Source organism: Pseudocercospora fijiensis (genome assembly GCF_000340215.1).
Source record: "Pseudocercospora fijiensis CIRAD86 unplaced genomic scaffold MYCFIscaffold_8, whole genome shotgun sequence".
NCBI classification, from domain to species: Eukaryota; Fungi; Ascomycota; class Dothideomycetes; order Mycosphaerellales; family Mycosphaerellaceae; genus Pseudocercospora; species Pseudocercospora fijiensis.
The window spans coordinates 3,555,118-3,573,660 of NW_006921539.1; the positions used below are offsets into that span (position 1 = coordinate 3,555,118).

An 18,543-nucleotide genomic window follows, 5' to 3' on the forward strand; every position below is an offset into this window, starting at 1 on the left:
TAGATTGGCGGCATTTAGGATCTTACCGTTAGCGTCTTTAGCGGCCGCGTTAGCGCTAGCGGCGTTCTAGTTCTCGCGTACTAGAACTTCGCGTAGCGCGCCTTCTCGTAGGCGTTAAGGCTAGGGATTGTCGTAAGCTAGCTACTTGCCGTTTCGCTAGTTTTAGGAGGATAGTCCCGCGCTAGTATTGCGTATACGCTAGCGGTCCGCGACTAGACGCCTAGCCTCTGTACCTAGGAAAGCGTCGACTAACCTATTATAGCGCTATGTCTACTATCGAGAAGGTAGGTCTCGCTCGATACTAGGCTCTACGTATGCTAAGTCCGTGCGCTAGAATTCTAGGTCTATATTTTAGGACATGTCGGCTGTGTCTTTAGTAGAAGCGGGTAGGATTAACGGCTCTTATTATCGGGGTCCTTGCTACTATATCTCGGGACCTCGATGCTAAAGCTTAGGACCTAATAGAGAGGACTCTTAGTAAGGCTTAGTACCTAATAAAAGGGACTCTAGACTGCTCGTAGCCGGAAGCTCCTACTGCTCGGGCTTAGGGCTCTATCGCTCCGGAGCTTGCTAATTAGGACTCTGCTGCTCCGTATCCTAGTACTCGGGCTTAGGACCGTGTTGCTTAGGACCCTACTGTTTAGGACTCTGCTGCTTAGGGCCGACTAAAACCGGCGAGGACAGATTAGGACTGCTCGGGACCGACAGCTCTAAGATACTAAGTCCTCGCAGGCCTAGGGGGAATACAATCGGTAAGGACCTGTAACGTATATACGTAACTCGCCGTATACTAGCTGCTAAAATGGTCCGACGGCGACGTAGCTATAGGCTAGTGTCCGGACTTAGACTTGTAGGCACTACTATATCTAGTAAGGGTAGTGCTAGTTCCGGAGTAGGAGCCGCCGAGTCGTTAGGTCCTATCGTATCTAAAACTGCAAGTTCGTTACGGAGAGTAAGTAGCGTCTTCGCTGCTGCCGTAACTAAAGAGCGGTTAACTACCTAATCCTAAGGGAAACCGAGGGTAGTACCGCCTCTAGTATCCGAGAGTTTTCGTAGTATATATTCTTCTAGGGGCTAATAATACGTAGTAATTTTCGTAACGATTGCTATAAGCGGGTCTCTTTGCTTCTAGTATACTAACTTAGCGTAACCGGCGTTAGCTAAGAACTCCTTAAAGCAAAAAGCGATGTTTAACGAGTAGGCGTCCAAATCGGGGCGTACGGAAGCTAGCGTATTTATAGAATAAGCGTAGGCTCGGTAATCTTATAAAAATGTAGGATAAGTATAGAGTTAAGGAACTAAACCAAAGTCGGGAAACTATTAGGGTGCTTATAGGCTCTTGCCTCGACCGGTGCCCGCTTCGGCAGGTGCTAGTATAGAGTAAACAAACCTAGATAAGGAAGGCGGGCCGCCTAGTCTAGCGATTAGAGGGCTATAGGGCGCCGTCGATTAGAGGGCTATCGGTATATAGTTGTATATATACGGAAGATAATATACGGAATTTAGAGGACTGTCGTAATCGTATCTATATCGAGCGTAGGTAGTTGTTATAGTTAGGTAGGTAGGTCGGTGCCGCTAGTATAGGACCTCGCGGTCGCGTTTTTTAGTTTTTTAAGGTACCCGTTCGTCTAGTACTCGGGTACTATTTAAACGGATCTAGATCTAACTAAAGCGAAGCTACTAATTGTTACGCGAGGGACGATTAGTAGGTTAGCTATAGTATAGTATTAGGGTGAGTATCTACGGTTCTACGGAAGTATATATAGGCCCGGCGTTCCGTACCTACCGTAACAACTATAATCTACCTAACCTACTATACCTAATAGAATGCCCCCTTATAGTAGCTAGGGTATCTGCCTTTTTCTACTCTTTTAAATTAGCTATCGTACGTATATAGGCGTCTTCTAGTTCTATTACTATACTATAATAAAGATAGTATACTAAATTTCGAAAAGGTTAAACTAGGCTATACGTTATATAGGGCTATATAGTAGATAGGGAAGCCTTCTATACTAGGATAGACCTACTTTTAATAGACTTCTATCCTTGTGCTATAGTACCTAATACGACGCGCTATATATAGCTTTCTAGTATTTCTCCTCCTCTAGATACCTAGTAGTATAGTCGCTATATGCTATATACTAGACTAGACTTGTAGCCTCTAGGTATTTCTTAGGAGGTAAACCTTCTATATGCCTCGATAACGATATAAAGGTATCCTTCGTAGAGTGGGGATATGGAGCCAGGGCTAGCCTAGGTCGTTGTATGCCAGGGCTAACTGCCACCTGGCAGAATCTTACCTAGGATTCGATGCTCGGCCAATGCACTGCCGCACACAGCGTGTCTTATTAAACATAGGAATATCTGCTTCCCCCTGCGCGCTCCTGGATCTTTGAATCTAGCCTCTCTGTAAACAGGCATGCGCTACCGGGTACTAATCTGATTTGTTCTCGATCTCCACGCTGGACTAACAGGCACCTAGAGCAACTTGAGGAGCTTGGGTCTGTCGCTCCGCTCGAATGAATTGTTCACCTCTTTCCCTGTTGATTCATGATGGCTAAGCTATAGAAGTTGCAACTGAACACCCGTGAACACCTCAGACTGCGATAAGCGATAGAGACAGAATTATCGATTCCTTGCGCCTGGATAACTCCCATTTTCATTTCGCTGTGAGACGACAATCTTACATCTTAGTCATCGTCAAGTTCGCTTGGGAAAATGTCATCGAGTTGCGCCGGCTGAGCCCTTCTCTCGGTGTCGTTGTTCCTGGTGTCACCTGGCCATTTGCTCGTCCGTAGTGTGGGAACAGAGAGTCAGTAGAGTCGGTCCGCTTCATGAACTGTGCCGTTTCCGCCGACAATTCTGGTGACATGTGATTTCTTGTAGCTCCGGCACTGTTTCTGATATGTGCAACCCAGTCGACCTTGGGAAAGCGAATGTTGAGCTTTCGCGTCTGCTTCTCTTCTTCGCCCTGGTATTCGCAACGAAGTGCCGCGCATTCCTCTCTCTCAATGCCATGCCTGTTCTTCCTTCGTCTCGATGCTACGCCACAGTAGCAGTGCGAGTTCTTCGGATCGACTCCTTCCTGGTCGTCACCGATGTGGGCAGGGCCTCGTCGCGGCAGTCGATTGATACAGCTGTCATTGCCGCAGATGAATGCTCCATCGCGGAGGAGGATATCTGGCAATTGACAGCTGGTGCAGACAACGAGACCTCCATTCTGTACAGAGGCGATCGAGGCTGGTATCTCTAAGTTGGCGACGTCTTTCCAGCGGGTGACTGTCGTTGTAAGCGATTCGTCTGCAGTGGGCTGAACGTTGCATGCACTCACTCTTCTCCTCACTAGGTCTTCGCTCCTTCTCGGCCATGTTGACCTGCTCGCTCTTCGCTATGACACTCCCTGAGGGCATCAACATCACACCGTGGGCAAATTCCCGGGCCGAGATAATGGAGAAGCACGCAACTTAGGACTCAAGTCACTCACAAAACGCGTTGACAAGAGGTAGTCACTCCCACTTGCTAGTCTGTTCTGAAGCGCCTTCTTCGTTCTGATGGTCGTGCGTACCTACAATGTAGGAGCTCGAGGCTCCATGTATAGTCTCATGTCTGAGGACCTGAATTATTTCTTTGGTAACCTTTCTGGATTTGTCCTCATTTTCCGAGAGAGCGCAAGCTTTGTAGCGAAAAGCGAGGAGCGACTTAGAAAAGGTAATCGGGACCTGCGCAAGTGGACAACACTTTACTTTATCACGTAAGCTGGACCGAGACTTGCTGTCAACGCTTGTGAGGAGTCGGCGTTCGTGTCTAGTCAATAGTTCTTGCATTACGACAGAAATCTCCGCACCAATTAATACTGCGCCGGCCTGTATAGAGCTGCCCTCATCACGGCTTTGTCGTTACTAGCTACGAACATGATAAGCACGAACAAAGGCTTATCAAATGTCGTCGCTCGCGTCAGCTCGGCTGGCTGCACTACTCTCGAGAATTCGGCGTCAGGTATTTGGTGCCAGCTGCGAGTTCCGAAAAGCTGGTACAACCCCATCTTCAGTTCCGCTAGACGAGTTCGTGCCCCAGGACTGGCCTTGGAACGTTCCGTGGAAGCGACGGACAGTAATGCGGAGATGGTCTCGTCAGAGGTTGCGGAGGACCATGCGATCAGTAAGTTCTTTCATGACCCGTGACTTGTGAAAGCAGCGACTACGAGGTCTTATTGAGATCCACAGCAGCATCCATGCAGCATAGCACACTGAGACGTTACCCACGCCTTCTCACACACTGTAGCAGGATTTTGAACTGGTCTAAGCCAGTCAACATCTATGAGTGATCTGCATTAGTTTAAGTAGTCATAATCAGGCTGGAAGTCCTTACAAGCTGCACAAAAGCAGATTATCTGACCGACATCAGACGGCGAGGAGAATTGAACCCGAAGTCCATATCGCGGTCAGCGTGACCGTCTTGGGACACTTGATCCCAGAGAGGCAGATTTCTAGTTATGCCACGTTACAGTAAGGGGCCATCGGCCGTCACGAATTTCGGCAGTGTGATGAGGTCTGTCGCCGTTCCGATCTTCGTCGCTGCTGTCTCTTGTTGTCGAAGGATACATATACCGCCCGCAGCAGATGATGTCTTCACTCGGTCTTGAGGGTCTTGAGTCCATGACTAATGCACGCCCGGCACGTGATTTGTGTTTTCGATTTGCACTAGTCTCCATCATTGCACGACCTTTGATATTCTCATATCACATCGTCGCTAAGAGCACGGCCATCAATACTCGTAGACTTCACTCACTAGCTGCCCGACTACCGAAATGATAAAAATTAAGATGGCTATGCGATAAGCAAGCACGCGATGGATCAGTATCAATATCACAAACTTCGCAGCAGATGGTATTACGCCTAGAGTCGAGTAGATAGACTACAGACGCCCACGATGACGGATCCCTCGCGGCGGCGGCGGCGCTCTGCAGCGTCCACAACGGAAACACAACCTCTTCTCCGGAATCGCAAGCAGGAAGAACCCCAAAATTCATTCGGCACAGCGATACTTGAACGCATCGCACGCTTCTGGGGGCCGGCCGGAGTCGAGAGATCACTACTTATAAAGCTAGACTTCACTCTCCTGTTGTACTTCTCCATAATCTGGTTCCTATTCGGGATCAATCGATCCAGCTACAGCACGGCATACATATCTGGGATGAAAGAAGATCTTGGGTTTCAGGTATGGTTCAAACCACAAATTTTTGTGATCGCTACTGACGAGAAAGTGTAGGGCAAGGATTATAACTACATGTCGACGATTTATTTGGTGACATATGCTCTCTTTCAGATCCCATCGACGTCTCTGCTCACGGTCGTGAAGCCGAGATACGTATTTGTCTTGGCTAATACAGTCTGGAGTGTGTTGACGCTCGTTACATATCGCGTAGACCATGTGTGGCAGGTCTTTGTGTTGAATGCTTTTGAAGGTGCCTTCTCGGCGATAGCATTGTACGTGTCACACACACACACGAAGTTTTGGCATCGAGCTTTGCTGATTCCTGCTTGCAATAATGACAGTGTCGGCGCTCACTTCGTCTATGGAAGCTGGTACAAGCAATCAGAGCTCGCAACGCGTGCTGCAGTATTCTGCGCTTTCGGTAACTTAGGCAACATGGCCGGTGGCTGGATCCAGGCTGGATTGTTGAAATCACTGGAGGGAAGCTCTTCTTCGCTTCCAGCGTGGAGGCTGATTTTCATCGTGGTTGCGGGCATGACTATACCGTTCGCGGTGTTTGGTACGTGGCGTCGTTTGATCAAAGATTTCGTACTGACATGCTGTGAAGGATGGTTCGCGATCCCGGACTTGCCAGAACATAGAGCCGCGCGCTTCCTGAGAACAAATGAGAAGGATATTGCTGCCACGAGACTGGGCAAAGCAGAAGAGACATCCTGGGACTGGTCTGTACTTTGTCGAGTGCTTCTCAGTTGGCAATTCTATCTACTCCCGCTGGTATTCATGCGTAAGTCTAGGCATACTGGAATACTGTTATGATGCGCATGGCTGACCACCCTTAGTCTATTCTCTTGTTGTGCAAGCTCTGGGTAACAACGTCATGCCTCTTTGGATGGCCTCGCGAGGCTATAGCGTCGTACAGCAGAACAACTATCCCACTCTCGTTCACGGAACCGGGATCGTCGCCACATTCTTCTACTGCCATGTCTCCGACAAGCTTCGCTCTCGATGGCAATGTTCACTGGCCATAGGCTTCACCTTCATCATAAGCAGTGCAATTCTGGTGTCATCACCAAAAAGCGACGGAGCTTACTTCTTCGCATTCTACTTAATGGGGACAACATACGCGCCACAGGCTCTATGGTACTCTTGGATGGCGGATCTCACAGCACACGATCTCCAACTCAGAGCTATCACGACAGGCTTCATGAACAGTTTCGATTTCGCTTTCGTGACTTGGTGGCCACTTATCTTCTACCCGGTCACTGATGCACCAAACTATCGCAAAGGATATATCGCAAGCTTGGTGACTGGATGTCTGACAATTCCCGTGATCACTTTGATTGCAACATTGGAACGGAAAGGAAAGCAGCGTGGCACGATTGGACGACATCTTGGTGAGGTTTGTTATGGCTCTTTGAACGATATGAAAGCATGCTGACATTGACAAATATAGATTCCGCCTCTTGACGACGATGACCAGCACGTACTCCCTGAAAGTAGCTCAGCGAGCCAAGAGCCGCCCGTGGTCAACGGTAAAGCCGCTATCATACCAAGCGTCGCAGCTGTCACCGCTCAATAACGCCCTCGGGGTCAGAAGCATCCGAAGATTTTCGAAGCGTCGTATCCATAAAATACAGCTGACTCTTTATGGAAAGTGCTGTGTCGAGAACACACCACTCTCGATCATCTAGAACATTCCTAAAAGCAACCCGGTCATTGAGTAGGCCGGAGAACACACACAATGGTGCACTGAACGCCGAGGGAGTGGCAAGCGGCATTCAATAGTCAAGTGTGAAGATTTCGCATCGTTTTGCAACCCTCACCAAAAGAGCATCATGTGTTACTTTTGACTTCCTTGGTATATATAGATCTGCTGAAATTTAGATGAGACACGCCAGGTCCTGTGACTACTGTCCACACACAGATCTACCCATCTCTCACCTGCAGAGCTTCTCCATTAGCCTTGTACGCACCATCCACGCCCTCTCTTTTCTCCAGCTCAGCCCTAACCTTCGGCAAGATATATCTGCCGTAATCAATGGCATCATTGAGGTTGTCATAGCCGCGAATAGAGATCAAATCGCACCCAAGGTCAACATAGTCCAAGATGGAGTCCACAAGGGTTTGCCACGAGCCAACAAGAGCGGTGGAAGCACCTCTTGCATTCGTGGCCGTAACAGTAGGATACCACAGTGCTCGATCCTGCACCTCACCCTTCTTCGCAATCTCAAGAAGTCTTTGCGAGCCAACATTCTGGGGCGATGGACCAGCCTGACCGGTCTTGCCTTGACCAGCAGCAATATTACTCTTCAGCTTATCCAGAGTATTATGCGCCTTGATCCAAGCCAGCTCCTCAGTTTCCGCCCCAATAGGACGAAAAGTAACCCAGATCCTCGGGCGATCTCTCCTCCCCGCCTTCGCAGCCCAGGCGTAGACTCTATCAATCTGCTCCTTCGTCTCCTTCAAAGGCTCCCCCCAAAGCCCAAAAATATCCGCAAGCTCGCCCCCAATCCTATACGCCTCATCCGAACTCCCACCAACAGACACGGGAATCTGATGCTTGCCAAAACAATTCCCCTCCCGAGCTAACGGTCGAACGCGATTCGAGAAATGTTTGAATTGGTAGTATTTCCCATTCCAATCGAAGGGTTCCGCAGATTCCCACGCACGCCGAAGGATCTTGATGTACTCTTCCTGCCGCTCGTATCTTTCGTCTTTGCTCAAAAAGTCTCCTTCTTTGGCCTGCTCGGCGTCGTTTCCTCCTGCGATGAAATGCACCACGGCTCGGCCTTGGGACAGCTGATCGAGAGTCGCGAGCGCTTTCGCTGCGACCGTTGGGTAGAGGGTGTTTGGGCGTAAAGCGATGATCACCTTCAAATTTTTGGTGGCTGAGGCGATTGTTGCGCCTGTCGTGAAGGGGTCGAAGGAGGAGGAGTCGTAGGGCTGGAGGGTGTAGGTGAAACCATATTCGTCTAGGTTGCGGGCGTATCGCTTGAGGAAGTCTGGGTCAATGCCAGCGCCTGGGATAGGCGCGAGCTCGGTTGAGGGGTTGGGGAATGCTAGAGAGATGAACTCGGCCGGCATCTTGAATGCTATGTGGTCGTATTGGATGTAATGTCAGTGTAGTAGCGAGAAGCTTTACGGACCGTGCCTGATCGAGCTATGTTCTGGCTATACTTAAGCATGGCGGCGGCTTGGTCAAGCTGCTACATGGACGCGTTCCTGAATTGCGAAAGCTGCAAGTCAATCACGCCTTCTGGCATTTGTGGAGCTTTGCAGGGCAGTACCGGTGTCGCTCCGACGAACCGCATGCTGTCAGTCGCTTGATTTCCAATCCGGCCGGGATGGAATATGTGGCGAGATGTCACGACTTGTTCGAAAGGCGCTTCATGTTGTCGTTGAGAAAGAAGAAGTGGACGAGGCTGGGTTTGAGCCGAGGCTTGTGATCGCGCACGGACAGTTCTTGCAACCTCATTTCTTTCAAGCAACTCCAAAATACCAATACCATTAATATGATTTTCTCCCCGGCTTCTATTCGGGCGAGCTGAACAATATGAGTATGGGGTCAAAGTGCGAGAGGAAAAGATACGAATGTACCACAACTGGAAGTGATTCGCAAAATTATATTTTAAATACTGCAGGAGAGTGGTGATGAAGTCCGTGCGGTGGTAAGTGAATCGATCCGCAAGCCTCGTAGCTGAGCATTCACTTGCACAGATTCCAGGATACCGACAATTGACTTCTTAGCCACCTAGCTAGGTGACTGCGAGGATCTACTCGAGGCGTAGGATGTCCATTCCGGCCTCTTCGTCTGATCAAACATACCCTTCTCCACGTCCTTAGGTTGTACCAAGGCACGCCGACTCGTAAGAAGATTGAGCGAAGTCTGAGCCTGCCCTTTACCATGGCTCTTCCCCTCAGGAATATAAAAAGTGCTGGTATCGCGCAACCGCTGTGTCGTCCGCTTGTGCCACCATGTCCAGAGAAGGATCGTCGCAGCAGTAATAGGTACGCAAAGGACCCAGAAAACCCAAAACTTGCTCGACATGCGCCATTCCTGTGTCGTGGCATTGTTGGGAGGCTCGAAGTTGAAGAAACTCATGCTGAAAATTGCACTGAGGAATGTTCCGGGGAGGAAAATGAGACCTAAAAATGATATGGTGCGCATGGCAGCGCTGTCTTCGGAAGATGACTGAGCGATCTGGCCGGTAGCGATACTGTCGAATTGGCTGTTGAGATGGAAGGTCTGTTTTCCAAAATCAGTTAATGAAGTCGAACTTGAATCGACATTTGCGGAAAACTGACAAGTTGCATCTCATTTGCTAGTCTTGTCTCTAGTGCTCTTGAACGTCCTTCGAACCCTTGTAACAGCGTCCTGTGGTAGGACAAAGATCGCGTGATTTCTCTATGGCGATACGGCTGCGGGATCGCTGACGAGAAAATTTCATGCTCCTTTTGGATGGCATCAAGGACGTGAAGAGCCGTCTGCAGCATCTCTGTCGAGTGAATAGCATGCCGTGCAATCTCGTGGAAGTCTTCATACTGCGGCTTAGGCCGGTTAGCAGCTGTGGTTTTGGCTGCTATTGGTCGATGTTTTTCATGCCATCGAATGAGGTCACGGCACTTCCAGACCTGAGCGTCAAACAACGGCATAGCATGCTGAAGTATGAGGGTCCAGATTGTGGCTGGCAGGTGAGCTGAGAAAGTCGAAGTCGCGAGCGTGGTTCTAAGAGCATGTTTGAGCTGTTTAGGCAGATCGAAGCAATACGCAGTGAAGCACTTATTTGGTCGCCAGCGAATAAAGAAGCCCAAGCGATCCCAGTGGTACTTTATATCCCCAAGCTGCTCAGCCTCAGGTGATCCGACTCGGTGAGCTTGCTTGGCTTGGAGTCGAAGATAGCTTTCGTGTACTTCGAGCTCCTCTTCGTCATTAAGATGTTCTGCGGCTCGAAAGAAGCCGCTGGCATCTAAAGCCATCTTAGTCCAGAATTCTTGAGACATGTTCAGTCCAGCTCGCAGGCGTGCATGCCTAGTTTTGCCTTCTTCATCTTGCTCGTCTGCTAATTCTCCTGCATTGATGAAGCTGTGTACAGATACAACATTAGCGATTGTCCGATCGTATCTGAGGTTAAGGTACTGACACAAAGCTCGACGTTATTGGTTCAGTACTACTGCCAAGAACTCGTGAGAGCTCGCAGTGTCGCTCACACCATGAACCTCCATGTCCTTGTTCGAGGATCTCGACCTTATCATACGCCAACGACATGGTCTTAGAATTGCTATGAGAAGTGAAAGATCGGATCTACCAGTATGAGTAGAAGCTGGACATTTCAGAGGTCTTGAATACGAACCATGTGGGGCTGAAGCTATAGTTCTAGTCTCATGCAGACTTTGAGGGCAGTGCCGTGCAGTGCATCAGACCACCACGCCTCCATACCATTCCAAAGCTTGCCAGGCACCACAGCCTCATTGGAAAGAGTTGACGGTTGGGAAATAATTGCAAGGCTGCTCACCTCGCATCTTCACCATTTCGATCGTGTGTGGTGGAAGCGAAAGCACATGCTTTTCGGAGACCTTGCATAAGCTGCACGTCGTGCATGAAGGCGCCGCGCTCACTGCAGGCAGCCTCCCGCCGACCGCCCGGCCGCATCATTGTACAACTCGACTTCAGCCTCAGGCGATACATGGCTTGATGATGATTTTCTCGTTGTATTTCTGCATGAAATCGGCTGGATGGCTGTGCGCGATCGATCGAGCGTTGGTGAAGCGGTCAGACCGCGGCTGCCCATGGCTGTTGTCATGAAACGGCAGATCAAGTTGTTTCTTTCCTCGCGCATGTATGAACGGCGAGTGACATTGTCAAGATGATGAAGACTTCAGGAGGACGCTGGCCGCATGAAAGACCGCCAAGACTTTGCTGAGTCAGTCGGGGTCCGTGCTCTCAGACTGTCCTTGGTCGTGACACCACACCACACCCAGTCGGCCTTCATCTCACACGCATCAAACCTCCACGGACTCTATAGCACGACCCGGTATCTCAAGGTCACCAAGAAGACCGCTTCCACATGCAGTGGCAGGACTGGCTCCGAGAAGCAGGGCAAATATCAGTTCGCTGTCCTCCACCAGTGCCTTTGCTACCTGGCATGGTAAACTTTCTCGCCCTCTAGGAACCTTTAATGTATTGGAAATAGTTGACTTGCCTACTGCTATGTCTGTTCCAAAGTCAGTTGAGGCTCACTCGCAGTTTTTCGCTTCCTGTCCTTACAAGATTGAGGAACCACATGACCACGAGAACCAGAAGCACTCGATACTTGAGCCTCGATGGCCATGTCCGGACGCCTCTCGCCGTGCGTAGCCAACGTGGTGTTGATATCGGCTTCTCTTGATCTTCCTCCTCAGCCAACAATCTCATCTCGACCTCGGAGGCGCCTTTCATGTTGCTCCCTTCCCGCTTCTCCGACTCTATTCGCTATCCGTGCATTGCATCTTAGGTTCAGCAAGAGATCCGCTCGACCACGCGCCACTTCTTCAGTGGTGGACAGCCTATCGTCGGCGAACATTTCTGTACGACCGTTGCTCAAGCTGTTAAACGTCCACATCACATCCAGTAGGCCTTGATCATCCAGCTCGCGAAGCTTCTCATTCAGCTTTTGATGTGCGACGATACTGTCCTGATGTTCCGGGCTTTTGCTATACGGTATTGTAGTCGGCGCGAAAAATAGCAAGTCGCTAGGCCCGTCTAGATAGCTGATACTTGCTCCGATGGGCGTATGAGGCGTTAGTTCGTAGGCCACAGCGGCAAGGCGTTTGGCAGTGAGAGCATACTCATCAATGAGATTATGCTCGATAGCGTAGTTGCCGGCTCCGATCACAAGCAACGATAGACGTTCAGTTGCCCTATCTCGGAACGCCTCGATACGTCTAATAGTAGAGCCGTTGAGGCGAGGGTCCTAGATAAACTCGAGTGTGACGCGGCCGTTCTTGAAAGTGTCGTCCTGCTTATCGAAGTTGGTTTTCATATCCTTATCGAGTCGCTGGGCAATGTGCTAGAAGACCGACTTCAACTGAAGATCACCGGCGAACACAATCTTGCGTTCCTGCTCCTTGGCACATGCGTATAGCTCTCTACTGCCGTGGCACATGTTTGAGCAACCTGGTGTTAACCAAACTTTGCCAGCTTTACCGACGGGTCCTCCGTACACTTAATCCGGAGCTTTGAAATGAAGATACTGTTCCCTAAGGATCTGCAATCATGGAACTTAGTCTAATGCAAGGGCTGTTGACGACGTTTCATTATAGTACGCTTTTGATCAGATAGATTATTATAGCGCCTATTTGGTATCAATTACCAACGGGCGTCAGCATCGGTGCTAGGGCTGAAGGGACGCAATTGTATGCTGTTGCCGCTATGGCGTATTGATTTGTCGTTTACATCAGCGAGGTGGTGGATGCTCATCAATTCCTATCCTTCCATCGATTCCGTAATCTCATAGTCCTTCTCCCGCCCTCAACCGGCATCGCGTGCTCACAAGGCCGGCCATAGATTTCGCTCGTGCAGTCCCCAGGAAAAATCACAGTTCCCTTCGTATCAACTGGCGTCACAACCTCAACCACAAATCCCGTCCCATTCGCCTCTTTCCTAACCCGCGCCACAAATTTACCCAAAGGCGTCTCAAACCCAGCTCTCGCATCACTTAAATTACCCAACTTCGGTTCCAAAACCCATTCCCTCCCACCAGGTTTCAAGATCTTCAAACCTACAACTTCATGAATGAGCGCTTGGACAGGCGCGACACTCCAGCTGTGAGAAAGGGACGTGTATTTCGGATCATGATTGTAGCCTGCTGTAGAGCGATACCAGAGACTGCCATTCGCTGAGATGCCTTCGGCGAATGTACTGCCTGTCATCAGAGGGCTTTTGAGTAAGTAACCCCAAAGACGGTGCAGGAGGTCGAGACCACGGTCTGGGTTGCCGGAACGGAAATGGCCGAGTAGTTCGATGCCTGAAACGAAAGGTGAGATTGTATCTGGAAGTTCTGGAGTTACGGGACCGATTTTGTTCCAGTTTGTGGTCAAAGCAGAACTTAGGTCAGTGGCTTGAGATGCGTTCGTTGTGAGGTTGAAGGATAGTGCCAAGGCGTTTCCATCCTGCGGGTGGAGGGTAGTGGTGGTGTTGTCGAAGAAGAGACACGCCGAAGTATCCCAGAGGAGTTTGTTATAGCTTTCCTTCAGCTTTGATGCTGCGATGAGCCAAGTGGTGGCTTGATCTGTGTCATTGTTGAGGCTTGCCAGAGAGGTGAGCACATGGTAGTCGAGGGCGTTGAGGGCTGAGTTGTATCCACCTGCACCTTGTCTACCCCAGTCATTGAGTTGAGTCTGATTGTGAAGGCCGGTATCGGGATCGAGGCGATCCAGAATGAAGTCCACACCATCGACCGCATTCTTCCATTGCTTGTCCAGCCATACCTCATCACCACTGTACATGACATAATCATAAATGCTGATCAGGGTCCAGGCGTGATATGTCTCGCTTTGGAGGCCATTACGAAAACTGTTGGTGTCCGGACCAGCAAACGGAAACTCACCATAAGATTCTGAGCTGGTATTCTGGTGGTGTATCAAAGTCTCGAGGCCATTTCGCCACGGCAAGAGACCAGCTTCACCAAAGGCCAGTGCAGCTGCAGGTCCTGAAATTCCAAGATCACCTGGCCAAATAGCACGATCACGTTTCGCACCATCTACCAGGAAAGGCCCTTCTCCGACTCCAAGACTGGCATTATATGCCCAACCGGGTCGGACTTGCGGCAGCCATCTTCCAGTATTTTGTGGTACGATGTTCGTTTGTACAGTATAGGCCCCGGCTGCCCACAGCCGACCAAGCTGATTATAGTACGACTCGGAAGTTGAGAAGTGTCCTGTGTAAGCTCGAAGATCCGGCATGTTAGGAGCGAAGCCAATGTCGCATGTTGTGTTTGAGACAGATATGTTCGCCCGAGCGTTCAAGGTTAGGAATCTGAATCCGCCTCGAAAGTTGACAGAAGGCATAGTGTAGAATCCCGCAGGATCGTTGACAGTAACATTGAGAGCTCTATCCCAATCCTGAGTGTACACTCCGCCGGTGTCATCTGATATATTGCCAATGAAGCTCGATGACTCTGTGAAGGCCAGAGACAATGGCTGCGTGTCGTTCGTCTCATAATCGAAGGCGATCAGCCCAGCTACCTCTACCCCGAAATCTAAGACTGCCTGAGAGCCAGCACTCATATGTAGGATGGTCCCATTTTGTCCTTTCTCAATATCAATCTGTCCGGTGTGTTCGCATATTGATTCTGATAACAAGCTTCTCGATGCAGGGCTGAAGACATCTGTTGGTTCCTCTTCCAGAATTTGGCTTGTGGTATCCGAGAGACATTGTTGCAGGGAAAGTAGGAGGGCAACAACAAAGCTCTTCATTATACTTTTAGAGCTATGCTTGCCGAAGAGTGTATCTCACACCTCTCGTGTAGCAGCAAAGCGCGACCGCCACTTCTGAGAGTATGCTAGACATCATGTTGCATTGTTGCTATGTCTGGACCACATCGATCATCAAATTGCCGAAACCGGCTGATGTCGAGGCAGGGTACGAGGGGTAAGAGGTATACCATGTTATGCTCGGTCCAGACACGGCCGAGTGTGCGGATGCCCACAAGGACGCCTTGCCGATGTCGAACATGACATTTTGGCGTTATAGGCTTGTGAAAATCTGTTGTGCTGGTCAATTGAGTGACCAAGGGAGGTCATTGCGATTGTCCCGGGTAAAAGAAAGGCACAAAGTGTGCTACCATCTGAACTTGGCACAACCCTACTGCTGTTGCTGAATCACATAGTCTAAGGCGTTCGATGAAGCGCTGTGGGCGTATAGGCAAGCTTTCGAGGTTGGCGCCACGCTTCCATGGAGTATCTGTCCATCTGATCGTGTGACGTAGGGTTGTCGGTCACGACATACACTGTTGTGTGCGTGCATGTTTCGTTGGTCGAAATACATGTAGCTTCCAGATGCAACCGGTCACGTAGTTGTCCCGATTTGTGCTGCCATAGAGTGCTATACTTCCAGAGAAACTCACCGACACATTTCCCCAGTGCAGGTGCCTATTTAGTTAGCTAAGATGATCTGCCACATGTTTCGCGGGTAGTAGAGAGCACGCAAAAATGTCAAGCATGCTAGACGAGGTAGTTACCAAGAGGTTGACATTGCAATGCATTGGAACCTTGGATGAGCCTCGATATCTAAGGCACATTTCGCAGTGCATTTCCTCGCGAAGATGCTGTGGGCCGTGGACGGAGACTCAGCACTTTGAGGTTCGAGACGCTGGATTCATTCTCGGAAAAGCCATCTGCTCGGCGGAGAGTAGACTGCAGGAATCATTCGGTGAATTCCGTGACATCTCGTTGTCCTCTTGCTGGTCGAGTGTAAGCGCCAGGACGGATTGTGGCATCCAGATCTGCTCCTCTTCTGCTTCGCCTGTAGAGTGACACAACATGTCATTCGCTATGACCTCACATGCGCGAGCAGATGATTGATCCGACAAGCTGCATGTCTGCAAACAGGGACGGCGCGTATGTGTGCGCTCTTGCCAAACTTCCAGCGTGTCATTTGCCCGTCTCTTGCTTCCCTCGTATTAATGCTGCGAGTCTCGCATTCTCATGGAGGTGCTCGTCGTAGCCAAGGTCTCCCGAGGGAGAATCGCAGTGCGCAGTTGTCCACGAACACGAAGAACGACTTCTCGTTGACAGCCAGCGGCAGAGCCACGCCTGATACAGGCCTTGCAGGGAGTGTTCCTCGAACATTGGATTTTATTCGTCGCACATGCTGGATGCGTCGCGATGTGTGGACTGGTGGGATGTGGAAGGAAGGAAGAGGAGTGTGTCGCGAGATGCAGTTTCTCTTCAACGTCGGGTCTTGGCACTGGTCCTCACTTGCAAAATATCACGAGCGGAACCAAAGCCTAACATTCCAAAATCATTTATTTGACCCAGCAAATATGTACATCTATCCAGTATGAGCTATCGTATCATAACTAAAACCTGGGGTATCTTCCTTCCACAAAGCAACAGTAACGCCACTCGTTGGTGCCAAAATCTTGACATGGTCGTGACTGTCATGGACCAGAGAGCTGGCTCTGTGTCGTTCATCTATGAGCTGCGGGAAGCAGCAGTTGGGTCCTGATAATGCTGGGTGTAGGTTGTCTCCCAGTCACCGCCGTACTTGGCCTTGGCCTTCTGGAGGAACATCGCCGCTGCGACAATGTTGTCTGTCGGCATGTAACGGTTCTTCAACTCTGGGTTCTCGTCGGCCATTTGGCCCCAAGCGACGTAATCCATCTGGGTAAGACCATTATAGACAAGTGGATGACCCTTGCTTTCAGTCCAGATGATCTTGACCATGATGTCCTCTGGCACACCAGTCTTTTTACAAGCGGCTTTGATCGCGTCGCCGTAGACTTTCTGGATGTCTTCTGCGGTCAGGTCCATGGAGCCGAATGCAGGGAAGTTGGCTTTCATTTGAGTCATAGCGGCACGGGCTTGGGGATCTTGCATGATCTTGTCGACATTTGCAAGGGCAGAGTCCGGAGAGACCTTGATCCGAGCTTGGGTGAAAATGGCCTTGAGGGTGGACAGCATGGTCTTTGGATTCTCGCTCGTCTTGAGGGCCGTGACCTCGTTGGTGATCATGGAACACCATTGGGACTGGTAGGTCGAAGGCCATTCTGATGGGTTGGCAATCCCGAAATCGCAATCGCTAGATCGCGTGGTGGGTGCGGCAAGCACACCCTGCGCTGCCAGCAACGCTGTACCAAGGCAGATGATGTTCTTCGAAAGAATAGCCATTTCCGTTACGTGAGATGTCGTCTCGTCGTGGATGTATCTGGTCTGAGCCTGGGGAGAATTCCTGTGCTCGCTACCGAAGGCTCGTTCTACAAGCAAGTGTAGCTGGTGTTTCGTGTATTGTTCTGTGGTAATGCGGTTGTTTTCTAAGGAGTGAAGCTCTACCTGGAGGGATGGATGGTTTGGGAAGAGAGTGTGTATGAAAAGAGAGCGTGTATGAGAAGAGAGTGTGTAGTCGTTGACTTACCAAGAGCGATATCAAATGCCAAACGCATTGTTCTTATAATCTTTTTCGCAGACAGCATCATCTCGGTGGACTGGCGCGAAGGCCCACGAAGACCCACAAGCCCGGAACAGTGACCGACACGAGCGCTAGCAGAAGTGCTAAGGGTAAACTAACCAAAGTGCCAGGGTCCGAGACACGAGCCGGCCGCTCACATGTTTGGCTCAGGAACGAGCCACGAGGACCAAGCCAGTGGGAATCCCTGGTGAGGATTGGTTGTTTGAAGCGAGCATCTCCACGGAAAGTGATGCAGGGCCAGAAGGTGATGTGTTGGGACCCGCAGCCTCCATGTGGCTCTTTCCCAGCGGCATGTCGTAGCGCGCGCCATATCGAATGCTCTGGTGCCAGAAGGGACTACTGCCCCTCTACAACTGTGAGTATTTGCGTTGAGCGCCAAATTCTCGGACAGGGCGATGTTTGAGCAAGCGCCAAGGCCCAGTCGATGTTCACGCAGCAGTGAGCTTGTCTTGACCGCCGCTCTTCTGCCCAACTGGCCTTTCGCCTTCGTCACGGAGCTGTTGCATGATTGACCAGAAGCAGCGCAACCTCTGCTGACGAAAAGGGGTGGAGAAGAGACGTCAACGTTACGCGCTGGGAATGGCGAGATCGGAGATGGACGATAGGAGAGGGTGGCGCAAAGAACTTCAATGTCTCTAATAAGACTCTATGTCTCTGTATGCATTTCGTAGTGTGAAGGTGTAGTTGTCGTGCGACAACACCAACATCAGGTGATCAGACGTTCACGTTTCATAGAATAGGGCTGAAACTCTCCAGGGCTTCGGGACAAGGCAGCTGCAAACAGACCTCTCTTGCCATCAATCGCAACAACATGCAAATATCGGAATGTTCAAATGAAGCACTCAGCCGAAAGAACACGGTCAGAGCGGGAGATGCCTGAATTACAGCACGAAGCCGACCCAGAAGTCGATTTCTCGCGACCCAGATCGGCTCTCGGCGAACGTCCCTGAAGTCGGACATTTCTACAGAACCAGAAATCTGGGAAAGTTTGCCTTGAACTATGCAAGATGTCGCCTTACGGCCTGGAAGACATTGGGACTCACCGCGTGTTCCGAGTCCCAAAGAGGCGGAGTGCTCACGATCGTGACGTGGTCCTGTATCAGCCTCTAAGAGAGAGCATGTCTCGAGCATCGTTGGAGCATGTCTAGTCGGGAAATCTCCTA

The 18,543-nt window shown here is 50.3% G+C and overlaps 8 protein-coding genes across 8 annotated transcripts; 2 read left to right on the plus strand and 6 right to left on the minus strand.

Annotated features, from left to right (window-relative positions):
• Window positions 1-2,274: 2,274 nt before the first annotated feature.
• MYCFIDRAFT_178274 (uncharacterized protein) lies at window positions 2,275-3,913 on the minus strand (the record flags this gene model as incomplete). The annotated part of the gene is made up of 14 exons (XM_007932164.1): window positions 2,275-2,326; window positions 2,355-2,384; window positions 2,416-2,462; window positions 2,489-2,503; window positions 2,533-2,540; window positions 2,579-2,667; window positions 2,688-3,180; window positions 3,209-3,310; window positions 3,344-3,396; window positions 3,420-3,479; window positions 3,511-3,719; window positions 3,752-3,804; window positions 3,845-3,878; window positions 3,908-3,913. 14 exons carry the CDS (start codon window positions 3,911-3,913, stop codon window positions 2,275-2,277), a joined length of 1,251 nt encoding a protein of 416 aa, XP_007930355.1.
• A 1,016-nt stretch (window positions 3,914-4,929) lies between these two features.
• On the plus strand, window positions 4,930-6,652 carry MYCFIDRAFT_37601 (uncharacterized protein; the record flags this gene model as incomplete). Its single annotated transcript, XM_007931496.1, has 5 exons — window positions 4,930-5,217; window positions 5,269-5,486; window positions 5,556-5,773; window positions 5,822-5,998; window positions 6,054-6,652. 5 exons carry the CDS (start codon window positions 4,930-4,932, stop codon window positions 6,650-6,652), a joined length of 1,500 nt encoding a protein of 499 aa, XP_007929687.1.
• A 488-nt stretch (window positions 6,653-7,140) lies between these two features.
• On the minus strand, window positions 7,141-8,298 carry MYCFIDRAFT_37793 (uncharacterized protein; the record flags this gene model as incomplete). Its single annotated transcript, XM_007931508.1, has 1 exon — window positions 7,141-8,298. The coding sequence occupies one exon, from the start codon at window positions 8,296-8,298 to the stop codon at window positions 7,141-7,143; it is 1,158 nt and encodes a 385-aa protein (XP_007929699.1).
• A 667-nt stretch (window positions 8,299-8,965) lies between these two features.
• Window positions 8,966-10,813, minus strand: MYCFIDRAFT_81190 (uncharacterized protein; the record flags this gene model as incomplete). The annotated part of the gene is made up of 4 exons (XM_007932165.1): window positions 8,966-9,460; window positions 9,520-10,297; window positions 10,425-10,493; window positions 10,728-10,813. 4 exons carry the CDS (start codon window positions 10,811-10,813, stop codon window positions 8,966-8,968), a joined length of 1,428 nt encoding a protein of 475 aa, XP_007930356.1.
• Window positions 10,814-11,420: 607 nt separating this feature from the next.
• MYCFIDRAFT_178278 (uncharacterized protein) lies at window positions 11,421-12,508 on the minus strand (the record flags this gene model as incomplete). The annotated part of the gene is made up of 8 exons (XM_007932166.1): window positions 11,421-11,469; window positions 11,496-11,683; window positions 11,739-12,111; window positions 12,175-12,248; window positions 12,270-12,314; window positions 12,355-12,367; window positions 12,417-12,450; window positions 12,499-12,508. 8 exons carry the CDS (start codon window positions 12,506-12,508, stop codon window positions 11,421-11,423), a joined length of 786 nt encoding a protein of 261 aa, XP_007930357.1.
• A 269-nt stretch (window positions 12,509-12,777) lies between these two features.
• Window positions 12,778-14,469, minus strand: MYCFIDRAFT_116211 (glycoside hydrolase family 78 protein; the record flags this gene model as incomplete). Its single annotated transcript, XM_007932167.1, has 2 exons — window positions 12,778-13,454; window positions 13,644-14,469. Coding segments are annotated over 2 exons (1,503 nt in total), but the record flags the coding sequence as incomplete, so codon positions are not given.
• A 1,730-nt stretch (window positions 14,470-16,199) lies between these two features.
• Window positions 16,200-17,343, minus strand: MYCFIDRAFT_212292 (uncharacterized protein). Its single transcript, XM_007932168.1, has one exon. It carries the CDS (start codon window positions 17,080-17,082, stop codon window positions 16,387-16,389), a length of 696 nt encoding a protein of 231 aa, XP_007930359.1. The 5' UTR covers window positions 17,083-17,343; the 3' UTR covers window positions 16,200-16,386.
• Window positions 17,344-17,695: 352 nt separating this feature from the next.
• On the plus strand, window positions 17,696-18,528 carry MYCFIDRAFT_178281 (uncharacterized protein; the record flags this gene model as incomplete). The annotated part of the gene is made up of 7 exons (XM_007932169.1): window positions 17,696-17,735; window positions 17,789-17,879; window positions 17,903-18,011; window positions 18,052-18,058; window positions 18,091-18,239; window positions 18,275-18,426; window positions 18,453-18,528. 7 exons carry the CDS (start codon window positions 17,696-17,698, stop codon window positions 18,526-18,528), a joined length of 624 nt encoding a protein of 207 aa, XP_007930360.1.
• Window positions 18,529-18,543: the final 15 nt, after the last annotated feature.